The sequence below is a fragment of the Urocitellus parryii genome, chromosome 6 (genome assembly GCF_045843805.1).
Source record: "Urocitellus parryii isolate mUroPar1 chromosome 6, mUroPar1.hap1, whole genome shotgun sequence".
Lineage (NCBI taxonomy): Eukaryota > Metazoa > Chordata > Mammalia > Rodentia > Sciuridae > Urocitellus > Urocitellus parryii.
Window position 1 is genome coordinate 133,373,666 of NC_135536.1, and position 20,385 is coordinate 133,394,050.

Sequence of the window (20,385 nt, forward strand, 5' to 3'; positions counted from 1 at the left end):
CTTTTGTGTCAGGTTTCAAAGACCATATTAACTACTGGAAGTCCTGAAGCAACAATCAGGATTCAGGGTCTTGGAGGGGACTGAGGAAGGGAAAGACCATTTTTGCCAGAGCTCAGAGGGTGGGAGTTGGGGGTGTGGGAGGTATATTTGAACTAAGACTCTTGAGATGGAGATCAGGTATGGTCTCATCTTCAGGTGTTTCAAAGCTCATTTGGCTGCAGAGAAACTGGCAGTAATAAGTTCATAGGAGACCCTCACAATTGTCTAGGTGTGAGGCTGACAATTTGGGGTCTATAGCACTAATTGAGTGGGCAGAAGAAAATGGTTCCAGGGGCACTCAGGGGCAGAATCAGTAGGACATGGTAGAGGATGGGCCCAAGAATGATATCCAGTGTCCGGGTAAATTGTATTGTGATATGAAGGTTCTGCAGAAGCCCAGCCTGTGTCTAGGGAGTGTAGGGGAGGAGGAAAAACCAAAAGGGTTGAGGGCTCCAGGCTCAGAGGGTAGGGAAACTGAGGCAAAACCCTCTTCCCCAAAACTAGGGCAGGAGAATGAAAGCTGCTATGCCTCAGCAACTGTGTGGGGACCCTGGATTCATCCTAGCACCCTGGGGGTTAAAAAAACAAAACAAAACCCAGAATTTCATTCATTCATGTTTATAAATTTTTTTTAGTATTTTGTTTTTTAATATGTCTACACATAAAATCTGATATTACTTTTCCCATTAATGTTACATAATCACTTTTCATACTGCTACATAGTCTTTATAACCATCACTTATAACATTGACAACTGTTGAATAGTTCTATCATGGTCTAATTCTGGGGTATTTAAGTCCATTTAGCCAACAAAAAATGTTTATTCAACGAAAAATGTTGAAAAGGCTATGCCCTCAACCCTCTTCTCCCCCGCCACACTCTTGGTTTGTTTTTTGTTTGTTTGTTTGTTTGTTATTTAGAACAGATTCCCAGGAGTCATATTACTGGGAATCTCAGAATCTTTTGTAAAATTCTTGTTATCTTGCCAAATTGCTTCCCCAAAGGGGAATTTCACTAGCAATGTAGGAGAGAACCATTTTCATGCTTTTTTTTTTTTTTTTGCCAGAATTGGATACAAAAAAATTTTTAAAAATGATATTTGATAAGGTGAAAATACACTTTAATATATTTTAATTTGTCCTTTTCCCCATTTATAGTGAGCCTAAGCATTTTTTATCTCCTGTATCTATTTCCTCTTTTGTTATTCAGTTTCTTTACTCATTTATCTACTGTATTTTAAATATGATCATTTGCCATATTTCAACAACTATTTTTCCACTTTCAAAAATTCCCTCTTCGTGCAAAATTATAATCTTTATATACATACAGTTGTTGACATTTTGTGATTTTTAAAAAAATTGTTTCTAAGCTAATACAGTCTCTTTTCAGATATTAGATATTCAGTGGCCAGGCATTGTGGTGCAAGCCTGTAATCCTAGCTATTCAGGAGGTATTCCAAGTTCCAGGCCAGCCTGTCTTAAAATAAAACAATAATAATAAAAAAAAAGCATTGGGGATGTCTTAAAATAAAGCAATAATAATAACAAAAAAAAGCTCAGTGGTAAAGTGTACCTGGGTTCAACACTAGTATATATCCAAACTGAAAGTGAGGAAACTGCTTATTTTCAAATTGCTAATCGGTTACCTTAACAATATTCACAAAATTTCTTAACAATGTCAAATTACAATTTTTTGTTTACAATTTGTTTTTATCATTGATTAAAATTATATTATGCCTAAATTATCTATTATATTTCAATAAGTCTCCCTTTAATTACAAGTTAAACCATTCTAGTAGGATTTAGTAGTTGGTAGAACTTGTTCCTCTTAATTTTGTTTTAGAGTTTTCTTGGATATTCTTCCTCAACACTTAAAACATTTTGTTAAGTTTCAGTGGAATTAACTTCTGGATTTTTATTTATTAAAAAACCCTCTTGACTACAAAAGTAATATATATTTATTAGAAAAAAAATCCATAATCCGATCACCCAAAGATGTTTTAAAATCATTTATCTAGTACTCAATTATGTTCCAAATACTCTCTTCCAAATACTAACAAATATTAATTCCTTTTGTGTCTGGGGTGAGTAGAATCATTTCCCAGTATTCCAGGTAAGGAAACTTGATATTATGCCTGTTCTACAAATGAGAACACTTACCCAAGGTGCCAGAGCCATAATTTGAATCAGGACAGTATGGTTCCAGGGCCTGCGCTGAACAAAAAAACCTGCTGACGCTGCCATTCCACCAGATACAATTATTATTCATATTTTAGTGTATTTACTTTGTCTTGTGCAAAGTGAATTGTCCTGTACATATTCTGTGTAATCTTTTCACTTAATAGATCGTGAACATTTTCCTGTATCATAAATCATTCATAAAAACCATTTAGAATTTCTTATGAATGTAGAACAATGCATTTAACCAAATTCTCATTTTGGAATAGCTTGCCTCCCATTTTCCCCTGTAATAACACTGCTGACACGTAACCTTCTCAAGTCTAAATCTTTTCACACATCCACATTTTATTATAGATTCTGGAACTGGAATATAATGTTACATATAATACATAAAGTCTTTTGACTCACATCAAATGAAATGGTTCCCCTGTTTGCAGCAGAATAGATATGCAGTCACCCGCAGTGTAAGGACATGCTCCATCTCATCCATATTAGGTCATTAAAAGAGAAAACAAGAACATTATCAATTTGTGATCTCCGGTACCTTTTACATAGAATTGCATTAAAGAGCCCGTAATTCCAACATACACCATCTACCGTGGAGAAGCAGCCTATTTGCACCATGAGACATTTATATAAATCACTGCAGCATTGTCTGTCTGTAATACTGAAAAATAAAAATGAACCGAAGAATGGCTAAACTCAGCGGCTCTCCACTCCGAGAGCGCTCTGCGAGCGTTATGGGGAGGGCAGGAATGCGTGTTTGGTGCAGATGGTGACAAGGGCAAGGTTCCACTGTCTCTTCTCCACCGCAGGAGCGGCAGCTTCAGGATCAGCTTTTCCGAAGTGCTCTGCTGTGCGCCGGGATTCTGGAGTCTGCTGGGGGTGCACAGATCCAGAATCCGGTTCCGGTCAGGTTCTGACTGGCCAACTGATGCGGGCCAGGGAGACGCCGGTCCTAGGCGCCCACACTCGCCCTCCCCAGAGAGGCGGGACCCTTGGATAGCCGGGCTCCTGGGCGCTGGAGCTGAGTTTCCGGGAGCGGCTCTTAGCAAGGCACCAACCGGAAGTGCCTGTGTTGTGACGGAAGGAGGCGCTTTCTGGTAGCAGCAGATTCCGAGGGAAGCGTCCCTGGCAAAGATGATTCAGGCGATTCTGGTTTTCAACAACCACGGGAAGCCTCGGCTGGTTCGCTTCTACCAGCGTTTCGTGAGTGCCGCCCGGTTCGCCACGCCCCTTCTGAACGCCCCCTAGGCCCCTAGCCTTCACCCCGCACTGCCTGCTGACCCCATCAGGCTACTGCACTGTGCACGACCCTCACGCTACTTAGCCTCTTTCCCTGAACTGGGGGGTGTCAGGCCTTTGGTTTCCAGTCCCGCTGCCCCCGCTCTTTTCTGAACCCTTTCTAGACTCCATATTTTCTGTGTTATTTTCTGACATTTGCGTCTCGGCACCAGGTATGAGAGACGGTGGGGAGTGTGTCTCATTGAGAACTTAAATGGTTTAAGTCACTTTCTTTAATCTTTTTGGTTGTTGACCGAAGATTCTCGAGGAAATAGACATTCGGCTTCTTACAGTTTTTGTTTTTCAGGGGATCTGAAAAAATTCTTTCTTGGAATTCCCCCCCCCCCCCCGTGGTAGCTGGGGCTGCCTAGGGACTACTGCCTTTTACTCAGTAGGATTGAACAAAATCACTTTGAAAATGGAAAAATGATGAGGAATTATACATGCTGCCACGTGAAGGCTCAATAAGCATTTCCTTTGAATTTTCCAAAAATATTCCTCTGGAAAAACAGAAATATCGTTATTTGCGGTCCTGACCCTCAACATTTTATTTCTTCCCAGGTTTCAAAATTGTTATATAACGGGGAGATTGAAACCCAAAACTTACATTCAGGCCTTAGCTCCACCTTTTCTATTCTTGTGTCTATTGGCAAGTTAATAAACCTATTTCAGACTTTTATTTTCTCTTTTGTCAAATAGAAATGAAAAAATAATTTACTTTTTTTTAAACAAAATTTTAAAAGCTAGGTTACATTTTATTGAGTAGATTACATTGAGGTAAAAAAAATTATGAGCATCCAGTATAACTTTTCAATTTATATTTGAGAGAAACCCGTGTGTGTGTGTGTTAGAGAGGTAAGTCACCATAACATACAGTTCACCTATTTAAAGTGTACAATAACATCCTTCACAGTCAAGTTTAGAACATTTTTATCATCTCGCCCACCAAAGCAACTCCTATCCATTAACAGTGATTCCCTATTTCTCTTTCAACATTCCCAGCCCTAGGCAACCTTTTACCTACTTTTTGTCTCTCTTAATTTGCCCATTCTGGACATTGCATATAAATGGATCCATAACAATGTGTAGTCTTTCATTTAGTAAAATGTTCTCAGTGTTCTATGTTGTAGCACGAATGTATCAGTGTTTCATTCCTTTTTATTATCATAATGTTCCATTGTATGGATAATATCATATTTTGTCCATCAGTTGATGTTTCTACTCTTTGCTCTAGTGAATGATGCTGCTTCAACATTCACGAATAAGTTTTTGCATGGACATATATTTTCATTCCTCTTGGCTACACAGCTACAAGTAGAATTGCTGGATCATGTGGTAACTCTGTAGTGTATTTTTTCAGAAACTGCCAAACAGTTTTACAAGTGGCAGACCATTTTACATTTCCATAAGCAGTGTATTAGGATTCCTTTTTTCTCCACATCCTCACAAAAACCTGTTGTTTGCCTTTTTAAGTAAAGTCGTTTTAGTGGGTATAAAGTGATTTTCATTTCTATTTCCATAATGACTAATGATGTTGAGCATCTTTTCTTGTGCTTATTGGCCATTTCTATGTCTTTGGATATCATAGGATTTTTATAAGAACTCATGAGTTAATGAGTGAAAGTCCCTTGAAAACTTCAGAGTCCTAAAAAGATATGAGGGGTTGTTAAAAATAACTGAAGCATGGAGGCAATTGGTAGTTTGCCTTTTTGATGAAGTAGAAATTAGTTGGTCTCATTCTTTCATACCACCTTCTCACTGCTGCCACTTCCCCTAGAGTCAGATGAAAGGCTTTAGTTTAAAAGATGTTTTTGTCAGTTTCAAAAAATGCTGATGTTTGGCATGTTTTGTATTTCTGAGCACACAGAGTTAATCTTTTACAACATCCTAGCATCTGTGAGCTTTGTGTGTTCTTTAGGTAGAAACCAGGATAATAGTGATTGATTTACTCTAATTAGCAGTGACCAGTGATTAGCAAGTTTGTATTAATCTATTCAGTAAATACTGAGCCACTCTATACCCACACTGAGTCAAAGTAATTTCCTCATAATGACATTTTCCCTGTTTTCTTTTTCTACTTAATAACTTTTTAAATTTTACTTGATCATATTATCTGACTCTTGGGGCAGGTTCAATCTGAAGATTTTTTTTTCCTTTTTATTTAAAAATTTAAAAAAAAAAAAAGCTTTGCTACTTACTCATGGTCCCAATTCAGCAGCATTGACATCACCTGGGAGCTTGTTAGAACTGCAGTCTCAGCACCTAACCTAAACCTTGTAAATCAGAATCTACATCTATACAGTAGTCCTAGCTGATTGCTTACACATTAGTAGATTTGAGAACTTGGGACTAGAGCTTTTCATTACTTTCTGTCTTATTGACCGGCTTCTCCCTCCTATTATCCTTTTTTATGTTACCATACTAGTAATATTGTGAAACACATATGTAGAAGTGGAAGTAAAATGTGAGTTATCAAGTGTGTGGTAATTGAATGGTAAGTGCAAAAAATATTTTTAGCTCTGTTCAACTGTTCTAAATTCTCAACTGTGCAAAGAACTTTTTCTTTTTCAATAACTTTGTTGATAACAGCATTTTTTCTTTCTTTCTTTCTTTTTTTTTTTTTTCCTTAGCAGTACTGGGAATTGAACCCAGTAGCACTCTTACCACTGAGCTACACCTCAAGCCCATTTAAAACTTTTATTTTGAGAGAGGGTTTTGCTGAGTTGCCCAGACTGGCCTTAGACTTGTAATTCTCCTGCCAGCCTCCCAAGTGCCTGGGATTACAGGCATTCACTGCTTTACCCCACTGGTAACATCGATTTTATATGTAGTACCTGTGTAACCACTACAAACGAGGGAGGGCAAATTTAGTTTCTTAAAACATGTAAATGATTACATCTTGATCTTCATGGAGTGTTAGAACCATCGAGGTTTGTTATTTACTTGTCATAGATGTTTTCCAGTAGAAGACAAACTTTAGGATCAGGACTTTGGTTATTCTTTATATGAGTTTTTATTTTTATTTATAAAGCTGTGCTCGGATCAGACTTAAGGCTCTTTATATTGCTAAGCAAGCATTTTACCACTGAGCTATGTCTGCAGCCCTGCAGCTTACTTATAAATAGTTGGTGACCAAGATACCTAGTACATATACCCAGTCTTAATTCCTATAGCAAATTCTGTTTTTCTATAGTCACTGTTTTTTCACTACCCGTTGTTTTTATCTTTTTTGGGAAACTAGTACTAAATGTTGTTCCCAATTTTGAAGCACTTTTTTTCCCTGGCCATCCTCAATGATGGGATGTAGTTTTTAAAATTTGTCCTCTGATTTACCTTGTTATTGTTGTTGTTTTGTCCATAGCCAGAAGAAATTCAACAGCAGATTGTTCGAGAGACTTTCCATCTAGTCCTCAAGCGGGATGACAACATCTGTAACTTCTTGGAGGGTGGAAGGTAAACTGTCAGCTTCACTTTTCTCTCCATATCACCACTTTTGGGTGGCCTTCATCATTATTGTTCTTCTGTCATACTCTAGTATGTGTGTACTTGATGCAACTTGAACATGATTTACTCAAGAGCCCACTTCTGTTTGTGAAGCAGTTGCATTATTGTGCTTCATGTATTACACAGGTAGATATTTGGTGCCTAGGAGGATTGGCAGGAAAAAAGGTGAGTTAAGGTGGCTTTAGGTATCTCTACCAAACTTGGTTGCCATTTACATGGTAGAAATGGTCTGCTTTTAGCATTTAGCTTTCCCTTTTTTGATTGGGCCCTTTCTCATTCCTTGGCAGAGTTTAAAATAAAGACGTTTAAATGTTTTCCATCTTCCACAGTTTGATTGGTGGCGCTGACTACAAATTGATTTACCGGCACTATGCTACCCTCTACTTTGTATTTTGTGTGGATTCATCAGAGAGTGAACTTGGGATCTTGGACCTCATTCAGGTATGTGTAGTCAGCTAATGATGCAGCAATTTTTCAGAGATTGCAGGTATTTTTGAAAAATCCAATCTGTAGTTCCTTTTGTCATTCTCCTTATTGATAGTGGTAAAAGTTGCTGGATGTCCACTAGATGGTGCTGTGGGAAAGCTCAGTAGCAACCCTAAAAGAAAGCTTTGGGTTTTATTTGTTTCTACCCAGCCTTTATACTGCACTTGGTCTTCATGTTTTAAATTTTCTTTCATCTATCAAATTAACATGCCTCCCCTTTTTTTTCTCTTGATACTGGCGTTTGAATCCAGGGATGCTTACATCCCTAGCCTTTATAATTTTGTGACATAGAGTCTTGTCAAGTTGCTGAGGCTGGCCTTGAACTTGGGATCTTCCTACCACAACCTCCTGAGTTGCTGGGGTTATAGGTGTGCACCCCCATGCCCAGCTAACATTGATGCTTTTTATTTTCACCTACAGTGGTAGCCTAAAGCAAGAAACTTGACACTTTAGTCTATGGAGTCTTGACTAAGTAAAAATCATTTTTGTTGTGCTTTTTGAAAATTAGAAATTACTTGAAGATTGATTTCATTGCCTTCTTAGAAACTGAAACATGGGGTTGGGGGTGTAGCCTATGATAGGTAATATGTGCAATATCCTGGATTCCATCCCTAGCACCAAAGAAAGGAAAAAAGAGAGAAGTGTAGTTTTATAATTTAATGGACATTTGTTAAGTAGTGTGCATTGGATTTAGGATGATCAAATCAGTAAGGTGTAAATAGAAACTAAGAGGTTTAGCCTTTGAAAAAACAGTAAAAATCAGTAAATAATTGACTTAATTGATAATTTATAATAAGGAATCTGAAAATCAGAATGATAAAACATTATTTTTAGAGGCTGACACATAATTATGTCATTAATATATTTGAAATAGCTGACACAAAAAAATAAATGCCCAAATGAGGTCAATACAAAGGTACCTGGAATAATTCTATATTAGGATGAAATAAGAAATGTTAAAAAAAAAAAAAAAAAAAAGAAAGAAAGAACTGACTCTAGAGGTTTTTAAACCTAGAACAGCAACAAACCCATACTGCTTTTATGGAGTAAATTGTTTATCATTCAGAACCCTTACTATAAAAGGAAAATGTTTTCAAATATTGCATATTGGTATTGGTACAAAATTAGTTAAAAAAAAAAAACTTAAGCCAAATATTGAGCCAAGGGGTTGTAAGTCTTGGTTTCTCGTCCTTCAACAAATCATTTAAGCTTTATTGGCTTTAAATGTTTTTGTTTGCATTTTGACTGTTCTGTGTGTGTAGGTTTTTCTGATTTACAAAGATACCAGATACTCTTTTCTAACCCTAAAATTCTTTCTCTGTCAGGAATATTAGAAGAATTATAGATTGAGCATCCTGATCCAAAACCTAAAATCTGATATGCTCCACAATCCACAATTTTTGAGCACAAGTAGAAAATTCTATACTTGATCTCATATGATGGGTCACAGTCAAAATGCAGGTCTGCTAAAAGTATTATATAGTTACTTCAGTGGTACATGTATGAGGTATATATGAAATGCAAATGAATTTTGTCTAGACTTGGGTCCCATTCCCAAGATATCTCAGTATGTTTATGCAAACATTCTTTTTTTTTTTAAGTCCTACTTCTGTAGGACTTTTTTTTTTTTAATATTTATTTTTTTAGGTGTAGATGGATACAACACAATGCCATTATTTTTATGTGGTGCTGAGGATCGAACTCGGGTCCCGCCCGTGCTAGGCGAGCGCTCTACTGCTGAGCCACAATCCCAGCCCCGCAAACATTCTATTTTTTTTTTTTTAATATTTATTTTTTGGTTCTCGGCAGACACAACATCTTTGTTGGTATGTGGTGCTGAGGATCGAACCCAGGTCGCATGCATGCCAGGCAAGTGCGCTACCGCTTGAGCCACATCCCCAGCCCAAACATTCTTAAATCTGAAAAATTCTAAAATTTGAAGCACTTCTGGATCTGGGCATTTTATATAATGATTACTCAACCTGTATTGATGGTCAAAATTATATTTATCCTAGCTAGGTGTGGTGCCACATGCCTGTAATCCCAGAGGCTCAGAAGGCTGAGGCAGGAGAAGTTCCAAACTGGCCTCAGCCACTTATTGAGGCCCTAAGCAACTTTGTGAGACCCTGTCTCAAAATTAAAAGGGGATGTGACTCAGTGGTCGAGCATTCCTGGGTTCAATCTCTGGTAACAATAAAATTATATTTATTCTAAGAATACAAAGCAATTTAATAAAGAAAAATTCTTAAAGAGTCTATTAGAGAAGCTAATGTACATGTGTCGGGAGATGCTTAGAAGTGATTATACAGATTACATTCCTAAGACATATTCTAAAATTGGAATAAGAAGCATTTTTATTTGATTAAAAAGTATATATGTATTTAATTGGTATAAACTTTATTTTTTAAAGAAATAATACGTTTATATGTTTCAGAATTCCAAAGGTACATATAAGTATACAGTGAAAAATATCCTCCTTCCCCTCTCTCCCAGTAACCTGGTTTACTTTATAAATGCAACCAATTTTAGTTTAAAACTAAGAGCCAGAGCCTGTGTTATATCAGGGAACATCTATAGGTATTTATGAAAACAAGGGTATCTCATACATTTACTCCAATTTTACAAAAACAAATGATAAAAGAAATAGAAAGCTGGGCATGGTTGTGTGCACAGATAGCCCCAGCTACTTGGAAGGCTAAATGGGGGGGATGGTTTGAGACTGGCCTGGGCAACACAGGGAGTCTCTCTCTCTCTCTCTCAGGGAGTCTCTCTCTCTCTCTCTCTCTCTCTCTCTCTCTCTCTCTCTCTCTCTCTCACACACACACACACACACACACACACACACACACACACACCCCTGATAAAAAAGAAATCAACTAGAAAAAACAGAAGAACGTAATGAATGATATGAGCAAAATGGCAGAGTATGAGATAAATCCATCAAGATTGAATTTCCTATTTCTATGAAAATGGAGAAAATTTGTAAAGAAATTTTATTACAGTAGTATTTGAGCATTAGACTACTACTGATGACAGTAGTCTCAGAGGTACTAATCAGTATATCAGATGGGAAATCAAGAATTGTTCCATCAGAAGGTCTTAACCCAGTAAAGGGAAACCTTATTAAGGAAAATGAGTGACCAAGAAATGCAAAAGAATATTTTGAGAAAAAAAGGATGGTAATGGGGGATAGGCTTTATTATTAGGCTTTAGAATATGTAAGAGTTGGAGGTGAATTAATTACCTAGACTATCCAAATCAACTGGAAACAATTAGAACCACTAATAGAGTTCAGTAAGATTGCAGGATACAAGTTTAACTTACAGAAATTAGTAGTTTTCCCTTAATAAGTAAATTTGAAAACGTAATATTAAAGCAGCTTATTCATTGTTGCAAAAAGTTGGATAAGTTTGAAATGTAGAAAACGTGTAAGATGTAAATGAAGAAGACTTAAAACTCAGCTAAAAATATGAAAAAAGAACAAAGTAAATGAAAATAATTACATTCCTTTCCTGTTGAGAAAGCTTTAAAATGTCGGTGTTTCCGGATTATAAATTTGTGAAAACTCAATCAGAATCCTAGTAAGACTGTTATTCTTAAATTAATTTTATTGTGAGATATATATGTAGAAAAGTAAAGATATACCTATACAGTTGTATAGTTTAAAGAATGCCAATAAAATTACATCTATGTACCTGTCTACATAGAATATTACTAGTACCTTGAAATCTCCTGTATACCCCTACTCAGTCTAATTCCCTTCCCTGTTTGGATTCCTCCTCAAATTCTATTTTATTTGTTGTTTGTTTGCTTGCTTGTTTTGCAGTCTTGGGATTGAATCCAGGGGTGCTCTACTGTTGAGCTACACCTCCAGGCCTTTTAATTTTTTATTTTTAGACAGGGTCTTGCTTGGTTGCCCATGCTGGCTTCAAACTTGCCATCTTCCCGACTCAGTTTTCTGAGTAGCTGAGATTACAGGAGTGTACCACTGTGCTTGCCTCCTCATATTCCTGAGTTGATGATGATTCTTTTGCTTCTTTTTATGGTTTTATGATGTGAAGAATATCCCTAAGTGATATTTTGCTTGGTCTGGCAAAACCAGATGTCAAGCACAGACTTAGCTATGTAAGAAAAGAGCAATTGCTTTCACAAGATCATGTCTGTGTTCCAGTTTGGCTTCAGTGTCCTTTGACAGTTTATAGAGCTTCTTTGGGAAAAGTCAGAGGGCAAGGTCATGTAAGTGAGCCCAGGAAAACCTACTGCCTACTACAGGTTCTGGTGTTCATCAGAAACATGGACTTCACATTTTTTGCTTCTGAGTTTGTCATGACTTACCTCTGTATTTTAAGAGTAGGTCAAAGCAGAACATTGAGGTAGGGATAAAATGAATGTTCTCAACTGAACCAGTCAGCAGAATGCTTAGGAAAACAAGCACTACATACTTTGCAGTTTCCTTTTTTTTTTTTTTTTTAATTTTTTTCAGAATTAGGAATGGAACCCAGGGCCTCATACATATTAAGCAAGCACTCTTACCACTGAATGCTTTTTAGCATGTTTTTTAAAAATAACATTTTTAAAAAATGTTCTATTAAGACAGGATCTTGCTGAGTTACTCAGACTGGCCTGTGTCATGCAATCTTTCTGCCTCAGCCTCCCAAATAGCTGCGATTACAAGCATGGACTACCATGCTTGGCTTGATTGATTCCATTTTATTATTTCTTTAAATTAATATTTCTCTAATTCTTTATGCATATTATTTTCCTATTCACACCAGAACAGAATATCAGAATCAAAGAGAATTAATATTTCTAGTTATAATATATTGCCAGGCTTCAAAAAGGCTATTAATTTATAATACCTCCAGCACTATATAAGTTTGTGTTCTGTCCTAGCTCCAACACAGAAGTATGTCATTTTAAATGTCTACTCAGAGATAGGCATACCTCACAAATAGTTTGAGTTTTTATTAGTCATGCTTAGTTTGTTTGTTTGTTTGTTTGTTTGGTTGGTTTTTTTAATATTTATTTCTTAGGTGTAGATGGATATAACACAATGCCTTTATTTTTATGTGGTGTTGAGGATTAAACCCGGGTCCCACCTGTGCTAGGCAAGTGCTCTACCGCTGAGCCACAATCCTAGCCCCATTCTTAATTTTTCAATGTGTACTCTTACATTGTTCTTTTCATGTCAGCCTTCAATGATATAATTGAACCACTCGTCCACTGAAGTCTAGATCCTGGTTTGTAATATTGTTTTTCATTTATTCTAGGAATGAACACTTCAATAACTCTAAAATCAGGCTGTGTATTACTGTAGATGACATCTAATGACTATAATTGGCAGCATTTTTTTTGTTAACACATAAAACAGTGGTTTGCCTTATAATCAATGAAAAAGTAATTCTTTTTGCATTTCGGTTTAAAACTAACTTAGCTTAGTGATAGAGTGTGCATGAGGCTCTCAGTTTAATCTCTAGCCACCCACGAAATATGCAACTTATTTAAAATTTTTTTTTCAAATTAATTTTTTGAACTGTTATGGTAAATGTAAATAATCCATTTTTATCTCCCTTTGTTGAAGAAACTTTAATATATAATTTATTAAGTTTATAGTGAAATCCAGATTCACTATCACAGCCTGTAAAGCCTGATGTGGTCTGGCTCCTTTGTCTTTCTGACTTCACCATATATATTTTGTCCATTCCCGTACTCTAGCCTCATGCTCTTCTTCAAACTCAAGAATATTTTTGCCTCAGGGCTTTCTTATTCTTTCTGTCCACTAGCATGCTTTTGTCTAGGTTCTTTAATTATTGCTCTTTGAATGACTGCTTTTTATTTATCATGGCCCAGTTAATCCTTATAGTGAATTTTTGGCACTCTGTCTCAAAGTGTAACTCCCATTCCACACATTCTATTTACTTTCTTTAAAGACTTTTTTTTTTTTTTTTTTTTTTTTTTATATCAGGGATTGAACCCAGAGACTCTTAATCAAAGTACCTTTTTTTTTTTTTTTAATTAGTTGTAGATGGACACAGTACCTTTATTTTGTTTATTTAGTTTTATGTGTTGCTGGGGATTGAACCCAGGGCCTCACACATGCTAGGCAAGTGTTCTACCACTGAACTACAATCACAGCACCCCTCAAAGTACTTTTGACAAATAGAAAAGATCTGATTTCTTTGCCTCCTGTTCTTCCATACCCAGAATATAAGCCAGATGAAAACATGACTTATTCATTGTGGTTTCCCCAGAGTAGAATGGGATGTGCCCAGAATGTGTAATCATTCCCCAAACAGTGCTTGATAGACTTTGAATATATAGTCTGATTAAGTTTTTACTCTTAGATTTGTTCTACTGAGTTATGTTTTTCTTTCTACACTAATTTCACCTTGTTTTATTTATTATTGTAAATATAGGTTCACATACCTAGCAAAATAATTTATTCCTCTTAGATACAGTTTTTTATTAATATATTCCCTGGTATTTATAACTGTTCATCTATACACATTCTTATATAATTTGTAAAGGTATCAAAAGTCCCTGTTGGATTTGTAATTAGAAGTGAATTAAATGCAATATTACTCTCAATTTATTCATTTTTTCTTTTGAATCTTGCATTGAAGCTTCATTGTTTTTGTTCAGAATAGGTCCTAATATCATATAATTATTCTCAAATTTTAGGATGGTAAGCTTTTATTATTATTTTCACAGACATTTCTTCACCACCATGTAACTTTTCTTTTAATTTGTAATTAGTTACTATTCATTATTTACATCTCAGTATAGTTTAAACTTACACTTTACACTTACCTCTTCTACTTCTTCAATAGTTAATTAATCTTCCTGTCATAATTGGTTCTTTTTTTTTTTTTTGTATCAGGGATTGAACTCAGGAATGTTTAATCACTGAGTCACACCTTCATTTTTATATTTTATTTTATTTTGAGATAGGGTCTCACTAAGTTGTTTAGGGCCTCACTAAATTGCTGAGGCTGGCTTTGAACTTGGAATCCTCCTGCTTCAGCCTCCTGAGCCACTGGGATTAGAGGTGTGTACCAGGCCCAGCTTCCTGTCACAATTGGGACAAAATTCTAAACCATTTTTTTCCAATTTTAAAAATATGTATTATTAATCTGTTAAATACAAATCAGATTTCTTTTCATATATGCTGAGATATGGATCTAATTTAATTTATATTCTGTCCATGCCTTTATCCAGTTTCTCCAGTAATGATTGTAAGTTATTCAATTTCCCATTGTTTTGCTACTCCTAATTAAAGTTAATTTCTATATAAATTTAAGCCTGTTTCTAGAATTTCAAGCATTTTTAAAATACCTTTATTTTACTTATTTATTATATGTGATGTTGAGGATCGCACCCAGTGCCTCACACATGGTAGGCAAGCACCTGCCAGTGAGCTACAACTCCAGCCCTCAAGTATATTATTTTGTTTTTATTTTGAGTTTTTAAAGTTACACGGATAGTATATGAATAGTTCTTGCTGTAAAGATTCAAACAGCTCATCTTATTAGGTAGAATGGAAAAGTTCTCACCCTTAGTATTCATCCTTTTCTTATACACCATTCTCCTTGTGAAGGTAATTACTACTAAGTTTTTTAATGCACGAATACACATGTACTCTCTCTATATTATATATTTTTAAATAAAAAGTAATCATACTGTATGCATAGTTCTACAGTTTGTTTTTTATCACATTAATAAGTCTCAGAGCTTTTTCTACATTTATGCATTCTTTTTAATGTGCATGATTTCCCATAATATGGATGTATCATCATATTTTATTTAGAACCCTACTTGTGGGCATCTAGGATTTTCCCAGTTTCTATTGCAAGTGATGCTGCAGTGACATCCTGCACATATATCTCTGTGCACATGTATTAATTTCCTTAGAATAGATTCCTAAAATTGTAATCATTGCTTTAATAAGGGAGTGATTTTTATTTTTAGTTTTTGTAACTTTTAATTTTATTTTGCAATGCTGAGACTCAAGCCCAGGGCCTTGATGCATATTGATCAGTATTCTACTGTTGAGCCACAGTCCAGATGGGCTTTCCAAGTTGTCAAATATTGCCACATTACCTCCTAAAAAGGGATTTGCCTTTGATATGCTTACTAATGGATTATAATGTGCGTGTTTCCCCATAAACTCACAGACTTTTTTGAATTTTAAGAATATTTTCAATTTTTTGCCTGATGGGTGAAAACAGTGTCAATTCCTTGTTTTTTCTAAAACTTTCCTGAATACTAGTGAGACTGTGTATCTTTTTGTATTTACTGGCCATTGGAATTTGGAAATGTCTGACTGCACCATTTATCCACTTATCTATGGCTCATTAGTTTTATTCATTTGTGTGTATTGGGTTTTTTCCCCTAACTTCATGGATCTAAATCATTTTTTGTTACATTTATTACAGATATTTTCTTCAATCTATTGGTTTTTTAACTTTATGGAGTTAAATCTCTTGATCTTTTGACTTACAGCTTCTAGGTTATAAAAATGTTCTCCAGTAGTTTTGCCATTGCTTGTTGTTTTGAAAAAAATATTTTTATTATCATTACTGCCCAGCTTATTTGTGCTGGATTATGTGCCGAAGGTAAGATCTTCCAAAGAGTATCTACATAACCTTTCTTGTTTAGGAGGTGGAAATAACTAAACAAACCTGCAGATACAAAAAATTGTACATACAGTAGTTGTCCTATCATATCTTCGATCCTCAGCACCACATACAAACAAAGATGTTGTGTCTGCCGAAAACTAAAAAATAAATAAATAAATTAAATGTTTGGGGAGTGATCAGCAAGTTTGGGGAGTGGTCAGCAAGTAGCATGATTGTACAGCATTTCCAATCTGCTTTTTGTTTTTATGAATGGAAAAAAAAGTTGATTAGAGGAAGATATGTGAAATGGAAGAAAGAGATGAAATGAACAAATAGTAAGAAAACAACTTAGAAAAAGTGGACACCATTCACAGAAAGGAAAGTAAAATGGTAAAATGAACAAAACCTACAGAGAAATATGACAGACAAAAATGAATGCTAAATAAATGAAAACACAGAACAAAATGTTCTCTGAAAGGAAATGGAAAAGAAATAAGAACCTACCTCAGTTAAGTGTTAGAAAATCAAGTTAAGTAACTTTGAGAATGGACAGAGATAGAAAATAGAGGTGGAAAAATAAACAAAACAAAAACAAAAATCCAGAAGACTGAGCACTGGTTAGCAATCCCAGGGCAGGACTTCAAAAGCTTCTCTGTTCCCTGCATCTTGATATCAAGAGTCACCAAGGAAAATACAACTGTTGAGCATTGGATGTAACCATACCTTTCATGGAGAAGAGACAGAGCAAGATCAACCCCAGCAGTGTGCATTAGGCCCTAGTGGATCTCCTTAATATCCACCACAGGACAGTTTGCCTATGTCACCTACCTTGGGCCACAGCAGAAGGACATTCCTGATTTGGGTCAGTCGGAGGCCTCAAGTAAGACCTGTTTTCATGCAGCACTGAACAACTAATGACATTGCTGACTACAAGGCTATTGAAATTAGGTTATTCTCTGAGAGAGAAATCAGAAAGTAAGGAAGGACTGAGGATGTAGCTTAGTGGTAGCCTACAATGTGTAAGAGCTATGTTTGTTCCCTAGCACTACCATCAAAAAAAAAAAGGTATCTGGATAGTAGTCACATGATTATTTTCATTCTGAAAATTAATTAAGACGTGCCTTTATCATTTGAACACTTTTATGTTATACGAAAAAGTTAAATTAAAAAATAGCCAGGTATGGTGGTGCATGCCTATCATCCCAGCAACTTGGGAGGCTGAAAGCAGGAGCATTGCAAGTTTAAAGTCAGCCTCCACAACTTAATGAGGCCATCTCAAAAAATAGAAAGGGCTGGGGATGTGGCTCAGTAGTTGAGCACCCCTGGGTTCAATCCCTGGTAACAACCACAACAAAGTGAAAAGTAGTGTAAAAGTTAAATGTGAATATTGTTGATTCATCAAAAGATATTTTAAAGTTAATATTAATTAAAAGGAACAGACAACTATTGTTAACGTTGCAATAATGAAAATTTTTTTGAAGAGGTGTACACTGAGGCTTAGGAAAAGGACATGGAATTATAAATAGTTGATATTTTAACTTGTTATTATTTTATGCAATTAGCATCTTATAATAAAAAGGAAAGAATGCCACATGTGTTTGCTTGGTTGTACTATTATACCAAAAATAAGGTTTTCCTGTCTTAGGTTGTCCCCCTGAATTGGGATAAATACGGCTAATTGTGGAAACAAAAGGGAGGATTTCTTTGTTTTTGAGATTTATCGTTATGCTCCTTTTACTTTGAAATGTAATATTTATATTAATCTGTGAATATGTTCTCATTTCTGTTCTTTATTTCTCCTTGTTTTCTAGGTTTTTGTGGAGACTCTGGATAAGTGTTTTGAAAATGTTTGTGAATTGGATTTGATCTTCCATATGGATAAGGTATATTCTCTCTCAAATCAGGGTTACTGAAAAACTGTGAGCCTATAGCATCTTTAGCCACCTTTACATCTTCATGTTCTTTCTCTTGGTTTTACTCTGATATAGTCCTATGACCTATTTATGTTTAATAACTTTGGTTTAGGGCTTTTTTTTTTTTCTAAGATCTATCAATTGTTTTAACATCTACAAGATTATCACTGGGCCTATATTGTGGTTCATCTGTTCATAAGCTTCTTGGTGTAGGGCAGTGATAACTCTAGAGTAAGTGGCCACTTAAGATACATAGTTTTATATTGCTTATAAAATAAGTTTCATAGGCATAAACCAGTGATAATGAATCTTTGGAATAATTATAATACCAGTGCTTTGACTTAGTAAAATTTATATCTTTCCTAAGGGGTAATGTAGTGACTAATATACCTGTACATAATTTGAGGTCAGGTGATACTCTGTGGGAAAGCACACTCGGAGTCAGAATTCAGAACAAGTAGTGTTCTTAGATTTTTTTCCTAGCATAACTGGGACATGGCCTGTGTCCTAGCATGCCAAGTTAAACATAGATGATAGCCAGCAAGGGGATAGAAACATTATTTCATCCAGCTGGGCATGTGCTGTCCCTAGTGCTGTTTGTTGGTAAATTAGCTAATTGTTGTCACTGTGGTTCATGGCCCTTGGAGCAAGTTAGAACTTTGGGGAAACTACTGCTCTTTGGCCATGATCCTTTTTTTTTTTTTTTTTTTTTTTTTTAAATATTTATTTTTTAGTTCTCGGCGGACACAACATCTTTGTTGGTATGTGGTGCTGAGGATCGAACCCGGGCCACACGCATGCCAGGCGAGCGCACTACCGCTTGAGCCACATCCCCAGCCCGGCCATGATCCTTTATTAATCTGTTTTCATCATGACAGAGCAGTTTTGAGGTCCATCTTTGGTAGCAGCTGCCATCTGGGGGAAATCTCTTGTTTTCCAATAGGATCTTCTTAAGTCTCAGTTGACTCGACCAGGCTTTGCAGATGCCACTTTTGGGGCTGTTGCAGTCAGTGGGTTCTTGTTTGGATGTTGGAAAGGAGTAAAGGTTTCTTTGAACATTCAGCTTGACTCTGGCTTCAGCTTCAGCTTTATCAGCAACTTGGTGCAGGAGAATCATGGAACCCTATTCCTTAGATAGACCTGACTTGGAACTCTGAGAGTTTGCAAAGTATCCAGAGCTCACTGATACTTTTGAGCATTTGAAAGGATCTTGGAAATTTCAGAAATCTCTTGGCCCTTTCTCTTTGCAAATACTAGAATTATTTTGTGCTTGTCAGTTATTAAATGTGCTACAATGTTGTACACTCTCTTAAGGAGAGTAAATAGTCCAAATCTAGTTCTCTTCTATACTAGTGACAGAAAAAAAAAGATTAATATTAAGAAACTTGAGAATATGAGGGGAATGGAGCAGTGTCTCCATATGCCTTGTCATTATTATTTTAAAACACCATTAAAATGTAAAATGGGGCTAGGATTTTTAGGCTCTGCAGTAGAGCACTTGCCTAGCACGGTGAAGTACTGGGTTTGATTCTCAGTACCACGTATAAATAAATAAATAAAATAAAGGTCCATTGACAACTAAAAAAAATTTTTTTTTTTAAATATGAGGTATTACCTTGATGGTTAGCACCCGGTGTGCAAAGTGAGTTTCTTTGTGGATACTACCTGATGTTTATTAAGCCAGAGATGCATTTCTTCAATATCTCGAGCAAAGATTAAGGGATAGATTTTACTTGGTGAAGGGAAATTTTTCCAATCAAGAGAAGAGAAGGTATAGATCCCTCATCTTCCCATTGTCCCCCTGGATGTTTGTTGGGGCTAGTTTCTGCTGGAGTGGCTCCTCCTTGTCCGCTACCCCAGTGTTCTTTCTTTGTCAGGCAACTGTAGGGAGTACAGAGATACACAAAGTTCTAAAGACTCCAGACAGTCTGCATTTGTATATCAGTTGTTTATAGAAGTTTGAGATGCTAGATACCTAATAACTTGGAGACTTATGGGTTGATACACCTTGAGGAGACAGTAGTAGGTATTATGGAAAGTTGATCTTGAGTGTAGCCCCTCTCATTTGGATTAGAGAGAGCCCCCCAGTCCAACCTAGTTCATGAGAATGCGTTCAAGGTAACTTTCAGAATTACAAAATACTGTTTTATGTCTTAACTCCTTTGCTTGATGTTGGTTATAAGAATCCAATTTGTCATGAGTAGTAGCCTTAGAAGGTTTCATTTCATTCTGCATAGGATTCCATTATATGAATATACTATAATTTATTTATTCATTGTGTGCTTTAGATTGTGTATGAAATATTCTGGCATGAATATTATTAAAAGTTTATGATATCATACATTTCACTTGTAATAGTTA

At 35.9% G+C, this 20,385-nt stretch overlaps 1 protein-coding gene and 1 non-coding gene across 4 annotated transcripts in view; one reads left to right on the top strand and one right to left on the bottom strand.

Moving 5' to 3' along the window:
* Positions 1-3,303: 3,303 nt before the first annotated feature.
* Positions 3,304-20,385, top strand: part of Ap3s2 (adaptor related protein complex 3 subunit sigma 2) — a 55,096-nt gene continuing 38,014 nt past the window's right edge. For all 3 annotated transcript variants that reach the window (XR_003300717.2, XM_026388262.2, XM_026388263.2), the window contains exons 1-4: positions 3,304-3,428; positions 6,865-6,956; positions 7,337-7,448; positions 17,923-17,994. Coding sequence is in view for 2 of the 3 variants with exons in the window: in XM_026388262.2 (XP_026244047.1) it covers positions 3,360-3,428; positions 6,865-6,956; positions 7,337-7,448; positions 17,923-17,994 (345 nt within the window). In the remaining variant the exon portion in view is untranslated. The remainder of the gene's footprint in view (positions 3,429-6,864; positions 6,957-7,336; positions 7,449-17,922; positions 17,995-20,385) is intronic.
* On the bottom strand, positions 13,555-13,627 carry Trnaa-agc (transfer RNA alanine (anticodon AGC)). The gene has a single exon. It is a non-coding gene; the product is annotated as a tRNA-Ala (tRNA).